The 23,372-nt window shown below is 39.7% G+C and overlaps 1 protein-coding gene across 1 annotated transcript; it reads right to left on the bottom strand.

Moving 5' to 3' along the window:
- Positions 1 to 466: 466 nt before the first annotated feature.
- Positions 467 to 23,148, bottom strand: LOC134529440 (short transient receptor potential channel 5-like). The gene is made up of 6 exons (XM_063363541.1): positions 23,030 to 23,148; positions 17,404 to 17,482; positions 14,545 to 14,764; positions 8,222 to 8,354; positions 6,169 to 6,327; positions 467 to 708 (listed from the first exon to the last, which is right to left on the bottom strand). The coding sequence occupies exons 1-6, from the start codon at positions 23,087 to 23,089 to the stop codon at positions 499 to 501; spliced, it is 861 nt and encodes a 286-aa protein (XP_063219611.1). The 5' UTR covers positions 23,090 to 23,148; the 3' UTR covers positions 467 to 498.
- Between the last annotated feature and the right edge of the window lie 224 nt (positions 23,149 to 23,372).

Raw genomic sequence — 23,372 nt, 5'->3', positions numbered from 1 at the left:
GGCCTCCTTGCCCCTCACACCAACGGCATCTACGCCTGTGGCAATAACAGTTTACCTCTAGGCTACTGCAGAGAGTTTGCAGTTTCGAGAGAATGAGTACAAAACTGCATTTTAAAATAACATACAAACTCTCTATTTTATAAATATAGATATCGACCCCTCCTTTTCTTCCTCTGTGAATTCTTGACTAAAACGTAGTTACCCATTTACCAACTGTCACTTGCAAAGCAACACGTGATGTTATTTTTTTTTTCGAATACATCACAATCACATGAAGTTGTGCCCACATTCTGGAAAGTCAGGGAATGTGGAAAAATCTGGGAATAGTCAGGGGAGTTTGAATTGGCCAGGGAATTTACTTGAAATCCTGAAAAAGGCACGTAAATTCCCCAATTATAGTGTTTTGAGGGGAAAATGTATTTAGAGTGTCCACACACAAAATTTCTCTTTATATTTTATTGGTCAGTGTATATACAGGCAGAGTAAAAAATAACTCGTTCAGGGAACGACTGTGTCCGTCTGCGTATTTTCTTCCATTAGCCGGCGCACGGCAGTCTTGCATTCCAGCAACTCCTTGCGCAAGCTGTCCAGCTGGCTGATGTGGTTGTTTTCTTCCGACTTCTGTTCCTTCTCTCTGAAGTAGCGCTGCACTAACTGAGACATGACGATTGGGAAGTTCTTCTCTGCGCATTTTTCATGCGCGTGGTCCTGATAACATACGCAGAAAGGCACGAATTGCATCAACGTCCAATCAATATATATATATATATTCTAGTTGATTTTGAGCATAAAATATAGTTTTATTAGCTTTACTAGCCGTGTGCCCCATGGGAAAGTACTTGGTCATCATTTTTTATGAACGACCAAAAACGCTAATACAAATGACTTTTATATATTAAAAGAAGCCAAAAAACCAATTTATATAATTCTAACTTAAAAAATGACAAACTTTTATCACCTATTTAACCTTTTAGGGAGTGGATTTTCAAAAATCATTTCTTAGTGCTCAACTACGTTATATAAAGAACTCCTTTGCAAAATTTCATGTTTCTAAACCCACCGGTTTAAGCTGAGCGTTGTCTGTCAGTCAGTGTTACAGTTTATTAAGTATACTACAAATTGAAACCACAAGATTCGTTTAGTTATTTAACAATTGCTTGTTTTTGGAAGCTATATTAATAGTTCTGTATATATTGCTATTGCATCCCTACTTTAAGATGTTCTAATAAAGGGGGCAAAACGTTTACCCTGTGAATTACAACTCTCGGTGATGTACAAATGAAGCACACATAAATTTAAACAACTCTAAACACCGTAAGCATATCGTCATTTAATTATAATGAAGAAATGAATGAAATAATACGAAGGAATTCATTGAAAAGAGTCGAAATTATTTGTTTCATTTATCAGACAACTTACGAAAGGGGTTTTCCGAATAAAATTAAAAAAAAAAAAAAACTGAAATTTATTTAGCACCTAAGAGATGATGGGTTAGTTTGAACTCGAGGTTAGTAAAATTCACTTAGGTTGGAGCGAGTAAAAAAAAAGTTTCCAACGCACTGAACTGTGGGTTGGTGATATAAATGTGTGGCACTAGGAAATACCGTGGTGCATTGTTTATATGCGGAGAAGGTACATAATTAATCATCTGCTTTTGACACGTGAATAATGACTGATAGCAGAAATACGTATGGCTGGAGAAAAAAAATTGGGGGGGGGGGGGGGGGGATAAAACAAATAGACTGCTCTTTCAAGGTTATGGATTGCGGCTGTGATATTGAGAGGTCAGCCTGATCTTGACTCACATCTCACATCGCACCCTGGCGTTCACCTCGCTACCTCAAAGCAGGACCTCGTGAACCCAACAAGGACAACTCCCTTGCGAAGTACGACAGTGGCTCCACTTGTGCTTGTTTGCAAATGAAACCATGATGGGATGAAGACATAACAGACCTGCCATTTCACCTTGGCTTTCCAATTGATTCGATTCCTGTCCGTGGTTCGAACCTTACTCGATTCAAAAAATATAAATTCAGGTCAAAAATAGTTATTTTAATTATCATTAGAGTGACTGGTTCAATTGGAGGCTGATAAATAAGAAATTTAAGCCATTTTTAGAATATTTCACCACGTTTTATTAAATAAGTATTTTGGCCTAAAAAACATTTTTAGAATCGAGCAAGTAAGGAAACAAGGTTTTAAATCAATTTTATCAATCAGTAGATTAATAAGTGATTTTTAGATGAATGTTTGGAATTTTTTCTGAATTCCTATCTAAATATTTACAGATTTTCAAAATAGTGGATTACAAGATGGCGGATGTGGCGTCATCCAATATGGCCATCGAAGTCCCGATCATAGGTATCAAGAGGCGAGCACACCTGAATATAACCTATTCCTCACGATTGGCAAGCCACCACAGCAATCCACCACAAAGCCGCAGTCCCTTAAGAATAACGTTGTCCCCGTACATTTCCCTCTACTCAAACGTATTGGTGTGCCAAATGAATCTTTATGATAGTAAAACTACTCTGCTGTATATTTGGTAAACTAAAGTAGTAATGTAAAGAAGTAATCACCAGTATCAGGTTGTATGAGATGACTGCGCAGTGGTAGGTCGCGCCGCTGAAAACGCATGGTTTGTGAATCAAACCTTAACACTGGCGAGACATTTTACTGTTTTTAATAACAGATTACTGGATTATACAAATTGTGCTTTAAGAAAATATGCATAATACAATTTATTTATCTAATTGATATAATATTATTAAATACATAGATCAGTCCATTGGTTTGAATATTTCATACTATGTAGGCCTATAAGTGCTAGTTTTAATTTTTTAAAGTGACATATATAAAATATTTAAATCGGTAACATTTTGAACTATTAAAATATAATTAGAACAATTAATACTGTAAATTAGGTAAATTAGCTGTCTGATTAATGTAATATTATAAATATATCATAAATAAACTACATGAAAGCAAACCCAAATTCCCCTGTATCCTTTCAAATTTATATTACTAGATTTTTAAACTAACCTACCAATGAAAATTCAATCACGTTAATTTCACAATTGGTCTGTATTTGTTTTTTTTTAAATACTAAACAACTTTGTTATGATTTTTGCAAGTGAAGTATAGAAGATAAAATAATGAAAATCATTCATCAGATTACATAAATCTTAAAATAAACAGCTACAATTTTCATATGTTTTCAGTGTTTGGTTAAATGGACAGCAACATGTTTATCTTACCCCATATACCTGCTTTGGTTGGCAATTACGGTACCTTCGCTGGTTTTCTGTTAGGATTCTAGGTAAATATCGTGTGTATGGAGTAACGAATTCTTTATTTTCATCTACTATAAAACTTTTATGTCTACTTTTATACTCATGGATAAAACAGAAGGTATAGTATAAATTGGGCATCGTATGGGGTGAGCTTTATTCAATTACTTCTGCCAAAAAAAAAGTAATTAAAAATTGGATGTTTGGCTCGTCAGTGATAAATAATTACAAATGAACCAAGTATTTAATAAAGTAAGTGGTCCGATCACTCGCTACCTACCAAGGCGATCCTCTTTAGATTCCAGGCGGTTTTCGAGCCTACGATTTCCCGTGAGTTAAAAACGTGACGGACGTTGCCGTGAGACGTAGGTGTTCCCGCTGACCCCACCTAAGTAATATATTCGCTGTTACATCCACAGCAGTTCACCCATATACATTTTTAAAGACCCTGTCACACTCCAGGTTTATTTGACAACAAATTTTGGGAGGTATCTAATTTGGGACGAAATATGATACTCGATTACCTCCAACAAATAAATCTGGACAGATAACCGCAAAAATATTTTCAATCCCGTCACACTTGCTGGATAGAAAATTCGAATTTATTATTCTTATCAATTTCTTAGGTTATAAAACAATTGTTATTCTGGGTAACATTAATATTAGTTTATCTTATATATAAACATATCAGTTAAATACCACTCACAGATTTACTCATTACAAATTATCCGGAACTATAAGACATACAGACCTGAAATTTGTTACGTATAATCCTTTGCCTACATCCGCTAAAAATAGAGTAAAAATATATAATAAAATATAATTTTACTAAAATAAGCTCTCAGGGGGAGGGGGGTTGTGAGGGCGTTTAAGATCAAAATTCCCGTTTCCTACAGACTTGAAGCTCGGCAGTGATATTCCTTATATTGCATAGACATGAACTGAGAACAAGGTTTTCCAAAAATTAGCTCCTAGGGGAGGCTGCTGAGTGCGTATTTGAAAAACTTTATTTAACTTTAAAAAAAAAGCCACTTCACGATGTGTTTAGTACTTAAGCTAATTATGAAATAAATGTTCTGCGATGTTTTAACGTTAAATACATATCATTCACTTTTCATAGATAAATTACTTTACAAATTAATCCATTTATGACCCTTTTAACATCCCATGTGTCCTTCGCCATTTTAAAGTTTCGTCCAGTGACGATCTGTCATTTTACCGTCTCTAAATGGCCAGATATGGGACAGGAAAGAAGAGGCCACCGATTTGCCAGCGGCTCTAACCAATCACGGGAGCCCACTTTGATTGACTCACAGCTTTAGTCCATCAGGAACACTTACCTCCTAGGCGAAAGTATTTAAAGGCAAAAGGATGGCCAAGAATGACTAGTCGGTGGTCGTCTCTCGGGGTGTGTGCATCTCTCTCGCGGGCTGTTGGCTGGGAGTTCCCTGCGCCCTATTGGGTAACTGAAGGCTGGCAGTGCGTGTGGGAATTGTGTGCGTGCTGGGGGCGGCCTAGCAGCGCCAACTGCTACCGACCGCGTCCCGCGGGTGGCGGATACGGGAGCCCAGCTCGAGAGTTGCAATCTCGCTGGGGTGGCTGTGAATAACCAATAGCAGTCCGCGGACCAATGGCCGGCCTGTGGAGTCGTTTTACGGCTGTCAGGGAGAAAGGTAGCCTGAATGTAGCTCGGCGCGCGGCAGAAAGCAGCTTCGTCGGCGAAGGCACCGCAGGGGAGCTCGATGTGCTGAAAAAATGCGAAGTGTAGACGAACTGCGGGCTGGAACTTGCGGAGCTGTGAACTGCTGCGCGCGCAACGGAATTGAAATGCATCGGAACTCTGAAGGAAGACATCAGGAACCTTCAGCTGGGGCTGCTGTAGCTGTGGCAGCAGTAGCCTCGAGCGGCGCGACCTTAAACCGTCTCGGGGATTTTGGGTGGCGAGGTTGGTTCCCTCCCCCCACCCTGGCTTGAAAAGTACTGCTGTTGACCTGAAAAAGGAAGATGAAGATGGCGCAACGTCAGGCTGCCTTTCGCTCCGTGCGCCCGCAGTTCGAGCCGGTTTACTGGCTCGTCTGCCCACTTCTGTTTTAACTGTGGCTGCCTGGGCAGCTGTGGCTGGGCCGACGAATGAAGTCGCCCGCCCCTGGGGGTGCATGCGCCCCTGGTTAATAATAACCCAGGAGTTCCCAACCTTTAAATGCGGGCCGCAAGGCCCAAGCACCCAACTCCAGCATGGTTGATTTTTCAGCCCCTCCAACTCTTCTTACCTGGACCCTTCTTCCTCTAGTCCAGTAGCTACCTGCTTGCTTAATGCATGTTATTTGATCCCCGCATGAACCGGCCCAGGGTTTTCCCTGTGTCTATGCAGGTTTTACCTGGGTCACATTAGCTAGCTTTTAAGCTAGGCGACCAATGGGGCGTCAGTCATGGCGCCAATCGCAGCCATGGCTGGCCAGTAAACCCCAATAAGCACACGATGCACGCGCCCTTGTCCTGCATGGTTAAAAATCCGCATGGTAGAGTGTATAGGCTTCGGCCTGAGACACACTTAGGTCCTCCCCTAACCTGGACCCTCCCCTACACACTTAGAATTAACTTAGGCTAGGAAAAAAAAATCAAGAATGACTACAATGTCGACCGAAACACTGGTGAACTGTTCACTTTGTTTGAAGGTGTTGGAAGCAAACGTTCTACAGTGTGACAACGCCTTAATGTTAGTTCATTCGTTTGTCACCTTAAGTCTCTGTGCATAACCGCGTGACCAAAAACCCGTGGTTCAACAGCAAAGTTAGCTGTTGCGCACTGCACCAGTGAAATGTCAAGTTATCCCACTTTGAAAAATGGCGTCTAAATAGCAGCACGGAGAGAAACCCACCTTGTAGCAGCAGTACATGAGTGACCACTTGTTCCTCTTGGTGCCTGGAGGAGCCACGAGGTAGCGAATCCACTCCGACACGAAACGGTAGCCCGAGACGGTCGGGATGAGGTTCAGAGGCGGCGGCAGAGTGCTCTGCGCCAGGTAGTTCAGCTGGACCTGCGCGGCGCAGTTAGTTCTCGACCCCGTGTTCCTGCCGGCTTGATAAACTACGCAAGGAGCGCAGGGCAACAAGCAACCAACGCAAGAAAAACATGCTCGTTTATGAAGCACGATGGTCGCAAGACTTCACCACTTATACAAAGTAGAATTGTCAATCAAAATATTACACAATTCTTACACGGGCTTATCTTGATAATTATTATTTATCATGAAAGCGTGTGAAATTGCTAAAATTTTAGTATAAAACGTGTTAATTGCCTTCACTGTGCAAAAGTTTAACAAGTGGAAACTTAATACATTTAATAAAAATTGTATCTTAGCCTTAGCTCTGTATGCACATAGCGGCCGTGTCTTCAAACGCTTTCGGAACACTTCAATTCAGTATAGAATATGGAAACGTAAGCCGAAACGCAATAAGTTAAAAGTTTTCAATGATTGCTTTGCGTTCTTGCATCTTTGCGTAGTTTGTAAATGGGTATTTGAAAAAAAAAGTTATTTACTTTGTGAGCACTAAGTCACCATAAAACTTAATATTTATAATGTAATAACCCCTAATATATTATAAATCTATCTGAATCACGCATACAAACTAAAATTACCAACCATTTGGACATGAGGTTGGAGCAGTTGTGAAAATGAGTTTTAGGATTTTAGTGTGTATATGCAACTGAAATTATGTGTGTTAATTGTCATTTGAACACACATTAATGTGTAACACTTAACATTGCAAAAAATATGTGAGCTAGTATTTCTCATGTTGCAAATACACTTATAATACGAAACTCCAATCCAGAATTTGACGTAACATTTTTTTAATAATTTTTATCGTGATAAATATAAGCAAATGGTTTTTTCAGCTCCATTTCTGGAGTAGTTTCCTCACCCACCGCTAGAATGTAGTTCCGGAGCAGCTACAGCGACTATCGAATCATTCTATTTGCAGAGGGAATTGTTCAACTTTTTAATAAAACTGCTCCGATTAAAGCGAAAAAGACTTGAAAAAATACTAAAAATTGACTTTAAACCTTATTTTTGATAATGAATTTTATTGAAATACTGCCCATCTGGTTAAAATTCATTATATAGGTAATACTACAAAGTTTCCTTTTGTCTTTGTAAACTATGGTTCGCGCCATGGCAGCACCGTGGTTGTTACACATTTCAGTTCCTTGACTTCCGTCGCATTCACGAAATTACTCCTATCAAATTCCGTGTACCGAGAGCTACGATGATACACATCCAAAAAATTTATCACTCGGACATTGAGACTCATGTAAGTTAATATTTTATATGACAACAGTTGACATTTTTATTAATATATAGGCTACATATATTTTAGTTAAGATTGTAAATTAGGACCATACATATACGAATCTGACACGTACAATGCTGACTTACTTGGTTTGTTTGAATCAAATATAATATACTCTAAATCGAAAGAAGGGTTTGTTTACGTATGAAAACTTGTTGACCTGAAATAGCTACAAAGCTGTTTTCAATGTGCGATAGTAGTTTCGAGAGGAAAATTCTCGTGGGAATTTTTACAGTAAAGTATTATTTACTGTAGAATCTATAAGCTATGGGCATGAATATTTCACGAAATAATTTGACCTCTCATTAGACTGCAATAAGGTTTGCCCGCCCTAGTGATTGTTCCCTTGTAATTGGCGGTCGTCTTCAAGAGAAGCTTTTGCTCTATTTGGCTGGACCATTCAGGACTCGTTTGTTTCCGCAATGTATGGCTAGGATTGGTAGACAAGTACAGTTGACATGTACGTGAAATAAATCCAGCCAACCACGAAACCACTCAACGCTAACAGAGTTTCAGCACACGGCTGGCGTGGAAATGTTTCCACGAAAAGCCCACGGCCTTATCTGGTGTGGTGTCCACCTCGGTGAGGCTGTAGGTCCACTCGACGTTGACGTTGTCGATGACCTTCTGCAGCGTGTTGGTGGTCGAGGACACCAGCATGTTCAGCACCAGCACCACGCAGATCACGTGGAACACTGCAAAACAGAGCGCGCTGCAGAGAACCCTCAAGTCCTGCTCTTTGCACGCTTGTACGCCAAGATATCTATATGCCATCGCCTCGCGACCTAGAAGTCCGTGAGCTTGGCGGCATGTTTTGGCGTGGTAGCCAGGACCGTACAAACACTCCCCTTCCCCAAACCTAAATACTAAAAAAAAACATCATTCCTACCAACAAAAGGAAAGAAATTGAAACAGCGGGCAAAAAGGTTCTATAACCTCCTCCCCCCTTTTTTTCCAAATGAAATTCTGTGTATGTTTCCGGTGGCAGCCTACTGGAATATGATACTGATGATAATTATGAAGGAAGTTGGTAATCATGATATTCATGATAATAACGTTGAAGTGGTGTCTGAATTTAGAACATTGTGTGTTATGTGATTTGGCGTAGGCTATGCTAAAGACTGGCTAATTCGTCACTTCCGACAAATAAGTAAGTCAATGAAACGGGCTCTGTCTCACACGCCATGTTCATTTTTGTTAGGTTTTTCCGTCATCACTTTTTATTGAAGCGCTATTTTTAAACTTTCAACTCGGTACCTCCCTTGCCTATGTTGTTCTGCCACAAATATTTTCAACAGATATTCTCTTAGAGTAATATCTTGAGTGTATTAAGTCATGCAAGTATTTGTAATTATCATAATTTGAGCTAAATTTTACACCTTGATATACACAATATGAATATCTGTTGAAAATGTTTGTGACAGAACAACAAATGCAAATGAGGTACGGAGTTAAATATTTAAAAATAGCCCTTAAATAAAAGTAATTTTGAAAAAAAAAACTTTTAAAAAATTACCATGGCGTGTGAGACTATGCCTTAATGTCTCGTCGACGTGGGTGCCCTTATGAAGGGTGGTGAGATGAGAGCGAAAGGTTGACGGTATTTGTGGGTATGGAAAACGGGAGTGCCGCGAGAAAACACGTCAACTGACGGCAACGTCCGCCACGTTCCCAACTCGTGGAAGATTCTGGGGTTCAACACCCGTCGGGGATCCAGCTAGTATCTACCCGCCGGCACTCCGGTAGCAGGCAGGTCATCGGGCCCGCGGCCAGCTAGGCCCCACAGAGGGTTCTGGCTGCTCAGGGCTAGTTCCGTCTGATACACAACCCACCCTCCCCCCCCCCCTCCCCCGTCAACCCGTCACCGGCAAACCCAGCGAGCGAGGTGACGCAATGGTCAAACACTGGAATTACATTCGTCCGTCTGGATGCGCTCACGCGGGCTTTCCATCAAGGAGCCCGTCTCCGTCTGCTCGGTTTCTGTCGCGGGGTGATAAGTACGACGCTCGCTGGTGCTTCTAGCACGGTGTCGCCTCTACGCTCAGGTCTTCTCGTCGCGGTTTTGATTTGAGCGGTGACTGTAACATTATATGGTGCTTTCGATAATATGTACCGGGTTTTCATTACCTGAAAATTATTTTGAAGACACGTTGTTTTAACCATTTTCACTCTTCTAAAAATACAGTTTAAAAACGAAATACGAAAACAGAACTAAAGTACCTGCGGGTAATAAGGCCTGTAGGGTAATAAGGCCTACGATCGATAAAAATGTATTGGGAATGTCTGAATGCCTGCTCGCTCCTGGCATACACTCATTAGGCGCAGACAAGTTGTAACCTGCACGCGGGCCCTCGTGACCCCGCTCCCAGTCACCAGTGGCGCGCCAGTTTGTGCGGAAGAAGGTTGTGCAGCGAGTGTAACAAATATCCGTCAGAAACAATCGTAAGTAATTTTGGTACAGTAACATTAAACTATGTAAATGTATGCTCTATATTTTCCCCAGTTCATGCTCTTTACGAAACAAGTTGTTTGAATAAGGTTTTGATGCTGTTAGGATTTGTAAAGGGTATGTTTTTAAATAAGGAGGTAGGCGGGTATTAAGGCCTATCATAATAATCGATAGGCCTTATTACACTCCGGATAGGTTTTGTCCTCTGTTTGCATTTACGATGATGTTAAAATACTTTTGTCAATATACTATGGCATTACACTTGCATCTGCAATATCAATGTAACCTAATGACTATAGTAAAAGTACTCCATGGCCAGAGATTATGGGTTCAAGTCGAGTAGGGGCAAACATATTTTTAACTTATTTACTTATGTTTCTCAGTTGTGATGAGAACTTCTATTTAAAATAAAATGTACTAAAATGACTCTTTATCTATGATTTGATTAGGATTAGCATTTCTTAAAACCATATTTTTTCTTAAAATAATATTTTTTCCAATGAATGGTTACTTTATACGTTTTCACATTTTTTGCCCTTCAACATACTGTACTTTCCTACTGAATGTTGACTGAATAATTTTCATTGATTTTCGTTATTATATAAGGATGTTTATTAAACATTACTATTTGATGATCAAATTTTAAAGTGCAATGGAGCATGCTTAAATTGTCACGTAATAAACAATTAAACCTAATTATATGTGAAACTTTTTGAGGAGCAAGAAAGGCTGTTAAAAAGTTATGTTTTATTTATAATAAATGGTAGTAACACATGCCAACAATATAAACGCACTCTAAAACCTTTTTAAAATCTGTTTAATCACTGTGTATTTACAACATTTGGGAGGCAGCATTATGCCGTTTTTATATAAAAGGGGACATGTGTGCAATTATTTGAATTTGCTTTATGCGCAGATACATCGACCACGATGCCGCCCAAAAGAGCAGTATGGTCAGAAGACAATCTTGCGGCTGCAGTTCGTGTCGTGCAAAGGAGATCTCTAAGTACGTATGCGGCCGCAGAGAAGTACAAGATCCCTAGAAGAACGATTAGAAATCATCTCAAGAGTGGAAGTATGAAGAAATCTCTGGGACGAAAATCTATCTTGACCGAAAATCAAGAAGCTGATCTGGTAAGTAGAATTATCAGATATGCAGACATAGGCCTGCCTGTGACACCACCGACCCTACGTCATCTGGTCTACAGATTCTGTGAGCTTAATAACATTCCAAACAATTTCAATGATAGCACCAAATGCGCAGGTAAAGACTGGTTCACAGCATTCCTGAAAAGAAACCCTGTAGTAGCGAAAAGAAGAGCACAGTTTATGAACCCCGATAGAGCTCAAAAGCTAAACAAATTTATAGTGGCAGATCACTTTGCAAAAATCAGTCAAATATATGAAGACCTTGATCTAGCAAGTCATCCTGAGCGGATATACAACATGGATGAGAAAAGTTGCCGCCTGACGATTCACCACCAACAGACAGTGCTGGCACAGAAAGGTGCCAAACGTGTACACTTACAATCATCAGAACATGCAGAAAGTGTCACCATTGCGGGATGTGTAAACGCACTCGGTACTGCAATACCACATATGGTCATCTTCAAAGGCAAACGGTTGAAGCCGGAGTTGAACGATAACTTACCAGCAGGAACATTGGTAAAAAAATCACCCAAAGGTTACATGACCAATGAACTTTTCAATGAGTTCCTAAAGCATCTGGGTAAATATAAATGTGCAGGGAAGTGCCTTTTAATTTTTGACGGAGCAGCTTGTCATCTGGACCTCTCCATTGTCGATGTAGCTGATTCACTTGACATCTCTTTATATTGTTTACCATCCAACACTACACATGAACTCCAGCCACTAGATAAAGCGGTATATAGATCTTTTGAACACCACTGGGATGCCGCAGTCTTGTCATTTATGGACCAGAATCCACACAAGCAACTCACGAAAGCACGATTTAATGTCATTCTATCGAATGTCTGGTCCAAATGTATGACGCACAAGAACATTTCAAGTGGCTTCAAGGCAACTGGCCTGTTTCCTGTGGATTCTGCAGCAATCCTGGAAACAGCGTTTGCTCCATCCATCTTGACAGAAGATCCTGTGCGACTGGCACTGGTTTCCACCTACAACGAACCGATGCTGCCCTCCAGCTCCCAGAGATCGTTGACATCAGGAAAAGACCAGAAGACTTCAGATACCCATAACACAATACCACGTAGAAGATGTTTCCTTTCATCAGCATCTATCTCTGTAGCACAAGTTCAGCTCAATGAAACATCAGTCAAGCTGACTGGAAGATTATCGCACCGCGTGATTGCTTCTGATACTGATGATGATGAAGATGATGATGACGATGACGACGATGTACCCCTCTCACATTTGCAAGAACAAAATAATAGTTTTAATGAACTCATGCCAACACCTATCAAGACAATGGAGAAAACACCGGTAATACGGAAAAAAATCCATAAATTACAGAGGAACACCAGTCACAAAAGAGCTTTTTGAGAGAAATAATACAAAAGACAAATCTGTAAAATTGGACACTAACAAGAATGCTGTTTCTTTAATTAAAACAGGATGGTATTGTCATCAATGTGGGAATGATAGGGTGGCTGATATGCGCCAGTGCGCCAGTTGTGGCAAGTGGTATCATGAAGAGTGCATAGGATTAACAACAGAAGATTATGATGCCTTTGAGTGTGCAAATTGCTGTTAGGTGGGACAAAATTATCGTGTTTATTTTGAATTTCATTTTGAATTTACTGTAGGACTCATTTTTGACATATTTGCACCAAACAAAGTTACTGCTTTGTATGTAATTAAATGGTATATCTATAGGCCTTATTACCCTACCATAGTATAATAAGGCCTATTTGCATTGTGTTTGAAAATGTGCTAGTTTTATTTCGTTTCATGGAATATTCACAATGTTCCATTTTACTTTTCTTGCTAAAATAATGTAGTTCTTATTGCCACTTAAACATACTGATTATCTGCTATATGTTTTATTTTATAGTCATTCCCCCTTAGGTAGGCCTTATTACCCGCAAGTACCTTTACTCATCTGCCCAGAGGTGCACCCAGGAATTATTTTTTTTTGGGGGGGGGGGGGGTTGAAGTTAGTTTTTTTTATGAAGGAACACCGGGTCCTCTCCCGGGAAAATTTGGATTTCTAGGTGAAAATTGGTGCTATTTAAGAAGTTTTTGTATCTAATGATTGAATATACTGCTGGTAGAAAAAAGAATAATTTTTAGTACGGTACTAAATTTTGTTTTAGACAAGAATCAAACAAAGATATCATTATCAAACCCAGGGTCTCGTCCGCTCAAAATCAGTATTATTTTAATACCATGAGAATCATAGCATGCATTAAAGTCCACATTCTGTGCAACTTAAATCACTGACAATGATGGTTTTCTTTTTACTGCATTCACACACACAAATTAAGTTCACTCTACGAGTAAAAACAAAGGGTATAAAATGAACACATATAATGTCTAGTTAAAACTACAGAAATACTGTCCAAAATTATGCAAAAAATTGAGATAAACGTAGCGCATTAGTGCATTCTTAGTTTTTATATAACACAAACTAATTTGTAAAAAAATTAAAGTAATTCACGGTAGCAGACTACAAATGTAATACTAACACCATAAATTATACACTGACATGAAAACATCTCACAAAGTTTGGTAGATTGGGCGCTGCCCATAGACCATCGTACCTATTTTGCTGGGACTGGGAATGTTTTTACTTTTTCCATTCTATATTTTTTCTTCGCATTTTCGGAGGGGGTTTAAACCCCCAAACCTCCCCTCCCCTGGGTGCGCCACTGCATCTGCCCTTTGGTTCATTTCTTAAATGCTTTTCGTAGACAGACACCACTCGGACATCTTGAGCAGTTTACAAATCTCGTGGTTTCTACTGATGATTGCACGCAGTATCTATGTGTCTCAATGTGGGATTTAAAAGTGAGCAATATAAAACTTTAAAATTTCAACTGTGGAGAGTAAAATTGATAACTAAAATGTACTCTTGAGGCAGGAAGAACAAAATTACAAAATGTGACGACGGTGGTCGAGCGGTCAGACCAAGGCGAGTCTGGTTCGACTCCCGGCGGGTCATTAGTGGGAAACGTGGAGGACGCTGCCGTTAGTCGGTGTGGTTCCTCAACGGCGTTCCAGCTTTCTTCCCTCATTCGTTCCGTCAGCGCTCCACCCCAATCCCTTCGCCTTCCAGGGTCCGCATAGACCACGATGTGAACGGGGTGCTGACATAACTTAGAAACACACAAGATAGAATTTTCCAAGTTACGCCTGTTAAAAGCTGCGTGTTGTTAAGTTATGATAGTTGCAAGTTATAATTTGTTGAGAAGTGACGCGTGGAAGAGGATGTGGACGCCGCGTGGACTCACTGCAGAAAGCCAGGTGCCCCACGGCCTGCGTGAAGCCGTGCGTGTTGACGGCGCCGCGTGCCCGGTTCTCGATGACGACGTCAGTGCTCTCCAGCGGCGACATGCAGAACAGCGCCCAGAACAGGGTCCTGGCCGTGCTCAGCGGGCCCACGAACGAGCTGACCTGCTGGACCTTGTCGCCGGTGCTGGGGTCCACTTGCACCATCCCGTCGTAGTACTGGTACAGCCTGCCGAGGCCTTCGCGCATGACCACGCGGCTGTCACCAGCTGCGTGCTTCACTCGTAAAGTCAACACAGTTCGTGGTACAGTCCTACCAAACCAGAAAATTTGAAGTCACCACACAGTGCATTCTCGGAACTCAAGCCGGTGGGTCGCTGCATGACGCTTACCAGCAAGCGATATAAACGCACGGTTCACAGCAACCGTCGTCATTTATGCTGTGTATCTCCGACGAGAAAGGATGTACTACATAAGCGGGCTTGCTAACGGCAATGCACGCGAGGCACAGGATTGTTCCGAGAACGGGTTTCCCGACAATATCGTGTTAAAGCTTGTGTCACTGCTGGCGGTCGTGATCTGGAGCAGTTATTCACTGTTCTGTCATTCCGTCTCTTTCTGTCTCGTCTCTCATCGTTTAGTAACACAGCGCGAACTCCCTCTAGCGCTTCACTGGTTGAGTTCCGAGCACGCACTGTGTGGTGACTTGTGCTTGTCTTATTAACTGTGTTTTATCATCCTCCAGCGTATGTATCGCGTATTTTGGAACATTTTGAAGAGAAAGTTTAGACTCTGCATATCGTGTTAATATGCACAACACTGTGTTGGTTAAATAAGGTGTTTTTCGTCTAAACTGGCGAGTTTGAGAAATTAAGGTATATTTAATGTTTTTGAGACAATATTGTTTTAACGTTAGATTTTTGTCTACATTATAGTAATGAAATTGGAAAATAAAATGAAATAAATAGTTTTAAAGCAGTTTTAATGTACAGATTGAGCTTTTTCTTTATGCTTACGTTTACGTGATATAAAAGTTAATTGCCTATTTTTTTATATTTTTTTTTTCAGAAGTCAACCTCGATGCTGATCGCTTAAGCGAACATGCAATCAAGCGTTAACGTGCCTCGCTCAAGGTCAACACTGGCAGCTCAGGCGGCGCACGTGCGTACTTATACGCACTTTTCCCCGGAAGTGACATCACAAGGTCTGTCCGAACTGGAAGTGAAGTATGCAAGTACGCAAGTAAACGATTCTGTGTACTTCTCACGTACTTCTAGTTAAATGATATGTTTCCATATTGAAAAACGTTTCATAGGTTATATTTGATACAACATTTGATTAATTTAAAAACTGGTAAAATAATTGTCACTTTATATTTTACTGGTATTAAAAGAAGGACAAAATTAATATTTAAACTTGATTATAATATATTTTCAACAAATACATGCACATACATAGCGATCGTAACTAAAAAACAAAGGTAGAATAATAATAAAGTGAATTGCAGTAAAACTTGCGTTTAATTTCAGCTAAACATTAGTTTTCAAATTGAATGTATTTCTTGAAAAATAAAATGTAAGCAACCTGTTTGCCTGACTAATAGCACGTGAAGGGGCAAACATCTGACCCGTCTGAATTCACCAAGGGCAAGTGAAGTACGCAAGGTTGCAAGTACACACCTGCATACTCGTGTTCGGACACGGTCTCAGTAATCACGACAAGCTCAGTGAAGGCGTAACTGACTCGCCCCAGTGATTCACTTCACTGAATCTTACAGCTGCGAGGATGTTGTGTCATACAATAAATGTTTGTGTGGGTCAGTCTCACACACCAAGTCGGCTTTTAAAATTCATCTAAGGATCATTTCTTTAATTTAACCCGCTAAAACTCTTGCTTTTGCTGTTTCATCACAAATTCTTTCAACAGGTACTTACCAATTGTGATGCACGCAAGTTTCCATTATTATTATCAGTCGCACAGCGTTCTACAGCTTGAAAATAGCGTTTATTAAATATCCGGTAGCAAAACTTGCCACCAAACAACAAAGACAAAATTTTCATAAATAGTCCTTAAAGCTAAGTAAATGCACTTAACAACTTTTGGGTGAGACCGAAACTTATACTCCAAGACGTTCACAGCCAAATCAAGAGATTGTCATTGCATACGTGAAAACGTAAAAAGAGTCAAAGTTACCGTCCGACATGCCACGTTCAACCCACTATATTTCGATCAGAACTATTAAATGTTCTTAGTATACGTGTACATGTCATGTCCATGTACTAAGAAATGAAGAATACGGTAGTTTAATATTAGTTTTGAAGATTAGGAATGACAAATGATAAGAAGAAGTTCTCAGCGGTATTAGCTTGAGATGGACTCACATGAAGACTAACCGTACAAAATACATGGTTTTGCAAGAAAGTTTCGTGGACGATTTAATTTTTTTTTATGGGGTGAGTTTCCAGAATTTTCAATGTGTCATCTGGAAAGTGTTGTTTGAACAAATACTTGGTGGGGTGGAAAAAACTATTTTCCTCGCTTTTGCGTGGAAATGGCTGATTCAACTAGAAGAAAAAATAAAAGTACATTTTCTATACTTTAGCTGTCATAAACAGAAAATAAATATGTATAAAGAAGTGAAGAAATGGATTCTAACACTTTTTTTAACATGACTTATCTAGTGGCATAGATAAATGCGTTAAGAAACATCTCACCTGCTGGGCTACAGTACAAGCGTGCAACTGCTGCACAGCCGAATGTCTCTTGTAACGCAACTATACCATAATAAACAGGAGCCTACGCACACATCCCGAAACGTTTAACACATGAAATGATTTTCACAATAGATGGCACTGGTTTACAAACAGTTATCACTTACCTGCAGTGAAGGAGAAGATAATCAACGCCAATATAACAGCATATTTCGCAACGTCTTTTCCCATTTTTATGAACGAAACCTTTAACAAAGCAACAAAAAGAATTTAATTTACATTTAAAATTTGTATCACGGTAAAAATCAAACATACTTTGCTCTTTATTTAAAAAAAAAAAAATAACATAGAAAAGTTCAGAACTGAAAAAAATTGTTTTTATAATATAAAACAGAAATAACTTTCACTGTAAACTATGCGTAAAGGCGCGTGTAAGTGAATTTAGGCCCTACACCATAGTTATTTTCCAGCCACGGTGGTTGAATGGCCGGATCATCCACCATTTACCTGGGCGATCCGGGTTCAATTCCTGGATGTTTCGCAAGTGGGAAACGTGGCGGATGTTGCCAATTGTTTGCTCTGAGTTAACCCCGCTACTGAATTTGATCGCTGACTCACTCCTCATTTCCATCCCTCTTGCGTCTGTAATGACGTCTATGTCTACAAGACATAATCTAATTCATTTTTTTCAACCCAAGAAGTATCTTCGTCGGAATGTAACTTTATAACATTGACGTTTTTGTTTGCAAAAAAAAAAAGACCTCCAATTTAGTTACTTCTAATACATCATAAAGTCACACGATAATTATATGTTTAAAATTAAAATAAATTTAATGTGAAATAAACTTAATGTGAATTCTGTATCACCAAACTACATTCAACTTCATAAATATTACAGGTTTACTGTGAATTATATAGCATTGTAGTGTGGCCCATGCAAAAATTTATATATTTTTTTCTGTTGGGCGGTTTTAATTCCTATCACTCTCCCCATCCTAAACTATATTTCTGTTATTTATCATAACACAAACCATCTTGAACTCAGTATTCAGTGAGCAAATTTTACGTGTCCTTTTAAGATCCAAATTCTAATATGTTCTCCATCTACAGAAAACCAGTTCAATCTCGTAAACTGGGTCGAACGATTGGACTCTTAACAGCATGCGCTAGCATTCCATCATATTATATCTCTTGGTTACTGTACATCTCCTTTAAAAAAAAAATTTAAAAAAAAGAAGTAAACCGGAGGAGTTGGTTTGCTAGGTCACGACGGACTCTCGTCAGAGCAGAGGCGACAGTTATCACTCACGCAGCTGTGCCTCGGGAAACGTGGGAGCTAAGGACTGTCCGGCAGACAGTACAGTGTCGTGATGGCATTGTGACATCTCTACACCGCGTGGCCGAGCGCTCGCCTGCTGGCCACAACCACCCCCCCGCCGCGGCTGCAACTAGCGTTTAAATGCGTACACTGTTGGTAGTCTATTGAAATGTTACAATTTTTTTTGGGCTTAGCGTACGTTTGTCAGAGGACGCAATTTCATTTTTGGCTTTAAAAGGGGGTAGGGGGGGGGTAGTGTAAAGTTAAATCCAAGTTTGTGGGGTTGCAACACTGGTCCCACGGCCGCCATCTTGGAAAAAGAGGTTCAAATGTTTTTACGTTTTATCTGCCAAACTATAGGTCTTACAAAAAATATTTAACCTTTTTTTTACAAATAAAATTATCTAAAACCTTTTTTTCAGTAACGTTTAGTCGTACTACCATAAATAAAAAGTTATAAGCGAAAATCCATAAAAAATTGAGAAATAAAAATTTATTTGTCGATATAACTTTTTTTCTAATCATTTAACTTTTTTTCTAATCATTTTACAAGAAAATGATATCAGACCATTTTTATAGATGTTGTTTCAAGAAAAATTTTTTATTATAAACATTTTTAAATTTAGTTAATGGTAAAGGCATTACAGCGCTGCGAAACGAATACTATTCATCAGTATTCATAACAATACATAAATATTAATGATTTTCCATAATTATTAATCAAATTGTTACAATTTATGATAATCTTTTTAATTATTGATAATCCAATATTGTTATTAATTAATTATTCATTTGACACTCCATCACAAAACTTTGGAATTATTGATTTTTAAAATAATTTCAAATCATTGAGTGTCATTACTGAGAATAATGTGCAGATAGAAAATACCCAAGTGACCGTTTGGGAATAAAAGAACATTTTCCTGACTTTCATCTTTCAGTTGTCTACATATTTCGCTACGAGCGAACATATTTTATTGTGTTTTCAATCGTGGAAAACGTTTTTAATTGTGAAAACTATTTTGAATATTATTGAAAACGATTTTAAGTTAAGTGAACACAGTTTTGAGTTTAGTGAGAACTATTCAGAATTGAATTAGCATTTAGACTTTTTAAGCGTGCTCTTTGTATTATTCCATCATGAGTGATTGTTTTATTTGTAAAAAAAAACCTTTAGCCGAAAATAAAATAAGAACTGTGAAGGCAAAAGGAGTAAAAACTTTACTTGACCGAGCTGTAGCAAAAAATGATGAGGTTAATGAACAATTTTTACGAACTGTTTCGGAAGTTACTGTACATATTACATGTTACTGTGATGCGTTTGTTACGCCTCCGGTAGTCCCTGGTTGAAATTAATTTGTAATTTTAACGTCTTTTTAATTGATTTGGTTTATATTGTTTGTTTAAATGCTTAATTATAGATATTTTGTTCTTGCCTTAAACACGCCCTGTAATATGGTTAAACACAACGGAAATTAGCGGCTCTGCTGTTTTGTGTTTCCACGAGTGAACACCGCGCGGCGCGCGGAGCGGTCTGACGTCACGAGAGGTGTGAATGAGCCCGTGACTGCGGCTGGCGAGCCGAGACGGAGCGAGCGGCTGGTCGCGCGCACATCGGCTTGCGGGAGCAAGTGTTTTGGGCTGCAGCCATGGAAAGACGTACCGCATTTCCCAACGCCGCGAGGAGTGGCCAGCCCGGGCGGTCCTTCACAACACTGCATGCAAAAAAGTAAGCCTCGACGCACCTTTCTATTATCAACCAGACATCGGGTTGAGCTTTTGGTGGAACAAAACAGAGCGACTAAAGTGATTATGAACTGCGACGTTACTAGGCTCATTTATTGCTAACTCCACGAACTAAACTTTTTGCGTTTCATTTGGGGCTGTGCAAACAAACTGGATTTACTGGATGTGAGACTTAAACTCTTTTATAGTGTGGTGCTGGTACTTGGCACGGACCATTGGGGCACAATTTGGGACCAATTTGACGAAGATAATTGGGGACGTGTGAAACTCGTTAAAGACAACTACGTCATCCATGCTAACTTTTTCAGAACTATTAGTGCGAATGTATATTTGTTAAATGTTTGCAACATTAAGCATAAAATGTATCTGTATTATTATTTATATTATAGGATTTTTTAATGCATGATCGCGATCTTCAGTTAGTGTAAACTTGAATGTAGTAACTACGCCAAGCTCATGCCATGGTGCAAACGCCGAGAAATTAAACATCAGCCAGGCAGTGATGCATTTAATTATTTTTTATGCCGTCCTATCCTGCTTAGGGAGTCTAGTGTCCGCTGCCTTTACCTTTTTTACGCGACTGCGGTCTTTGGCTGTAAATCCGAGCGCCTCAAGTAAGGCCTCAACTGTTATTACGTCGACAGTCGAACAGATGATGTCGTTCGTTGTCGCAGAAGCAGCAGTAGCAGTTTATCTTCAGTTTCAGAAGCTACATATACAGGCTTTGATTTTGTGAACAATTGCTCCATTTGCGCGAAAGCGTTACAGGGTGAGAGGAATTCGCGTACAAGCCGACAGCGGCGGGTTTGTATTGTACGTAATGACGGTACAAAAACAAGTATTATGGACCTTATAAACAGACGTTCCGACGACCTTGCAATGGACATTGCTAATCGCATAGCTGATGTTCCCAGCTTAGTAGGAGTTGGAGCAAAATATCATAACGACTGCAGCAAGCAATTGTACTCCAAAAAATGGAGGGACAAAATAAAAATGATGAGCGACAAAATAATATTGATGCAGCAATGGAGTATGTTTTTTTCTTACTTACATGAAAATAGTGAAGAGTTGCAATTCCTCATGACGGATTTAATAAAATCGATTAAAGTAGAGTACATTCCCTAGAAGCGTTCAATCGTTGAGGACAGAGTAGTTGTGATTTAGAAAATCACCGTTGATTATGCCTTCTGGGGATACCACGTAAAAAAAAACGCGCCACCAGACTACTTCGTAGGTTGTGGGGAAGAGTCAATTATTAATTAATAACAATATTGCATTATCAATAATTAAAAAGATTATCACAAAATAATAACAAATTGATTAAAAATTATGGCAAATCATTAATATTTATATTTATGTATAGTTATGAAAACTGAAGAATAGTATTCGTTTCGCAGCGCAGTAAAACCTTAACTAATAAATAATTTTAAAAATGTTTATAACAAAAATTGTTCCTTAAAACACCATCTATAAAAATGGTCTGATATATTTATTTGTAAAATGATAGAAAAAAGTTATATCGACAAATTGATTTTTTTTCTCAAATTTTTATGGATTTTCGCTTATAAATTTTTTATTTATGGTTCTACGACTAAACGTTACTGGAAAAAAGGTTTTAGATAATTTTATTTGAAACAAAAAAATGTTAAAATATTTTTTTTGTGAGTCCTATAGTTTGACAGAGATAAACCGTAAAACCATTTGAACCTCTTTTTCCAAGATGGTGGCCGTGGGACAAGGGTTGCAACCCCACAAATTTGGATTTAAATTTACACTAACCCCCCCCCCCCCCCCTTCATATATAAAAAATAAAATTGCGTCCTCTGACAAACGCAACCCCAAATGTAACTTTTCAATGGACTATGGTTCATTTTTGCATTTTAAAGAATTCACCCGAGATTTCACTCCTCTCTGTATTATCAGTGTTAATTGTGAGAAACTATGGAATTTATAGCGTCCGCTTATATATATATACACACACCTCGGAGTCATAAAAAAAGTCTCACAAAAACCATATTTTTCATGAGAGCAGTTTAAGGAATTTTAAATAGTGCTTCACTTGATTACTCTACTTTATACCCAAAATAAGTGAATTTTTGTCATGCCGTAGCGCAGGGCCGGTGGAAGGTAAATTGGCGCCCTAGGCGAAAAACCTTAATGCCCTCCCCCCTCACCGGACACACCCAAAAAATTTTTCCTTGCCTCAAAATACATAACGTAAGCCTAAGATTTTGTCAACAAACAAATGTAAGCAGGCTTGTGTTTTTTTGTACTGTTTTACTTATTACAAATCATAAACAGGTCGCTGTGGACTTTAAATAATTACTTATATCAATATAAACATTCCAAACTGTTACAAAAATCCATTTTCATCTAGTTTCAATAATCGTTAAACATATTATATCAGCTGTTATGTATCGTGCTGCGCCGACCCCAGCTACTTGTCGCCCTAGGCGGTTGCCTAGTTCGACTATATGGACGCGCTGACCCTGCCGTAGCACTTAGTGTTGGTATTCCACTAGAAAGAACATCAAACGGAGGTCAAGTTTATGGTTAAAAGTGTATTGTTCCCAAAAGTGGACAGTGTGTGTTATTCCTCCGAGGTACACACATACATTGACGATAGTTTCGGGGTCTCGGAACCATGAATCGAAGAACCACTGCAAGCATGGTAAAGGCAATGTAACTTGTGCAGTGTTGTCCCGCCGCACGAGCGTATCGGCACGCACCTGCAGCGGGCCCAGGTAGTAGCTGAAGTTGCAGAGCAGCAGCAGGCGGCCGAACGCCATGACGGTGCCGACGGCGAACAGGCCCTCGGCGACCAGCGCCGGGTCCAGCGCGCCCCAGGCCCTGCGCTCGTCGCCCGCCGTCTCCGGGTGCGCGCGCAGCTGCCGCCCCGCGCGCAGCCAGAACGCGCACGTCGCGAGGAAGCACAGCTGCGTCGCCACGTCGTACCTGCGCGTGCCCGCGCGTGTGCCTCAGGGTCACGCACACGGACACACATCTCCCGGAGCACGGTTTCCACTACGGCACGCCTCTATGGATTAGCTCGTCAATGCTGAGCTGAGCTGA

The sequence above is a fragment of the Bacillus rossius genome, chromosome 1 (assembly GCF_032445375.1).
Source record: "Bacillus rossius redtenbacheri isolate Brsri chromosome 1, Brsri_v3, whole genome shotgun sequence".
NCBI classification, from domain to species: Eukaryota; Metazoa; Arthropoda; class Insecta; order Phasmatodea; family Bacillidae; genus Bacillus; species Bacillus rossius.
This window is presented reverse-complemented; position numbering and strand designations above follow the sequence as displayed.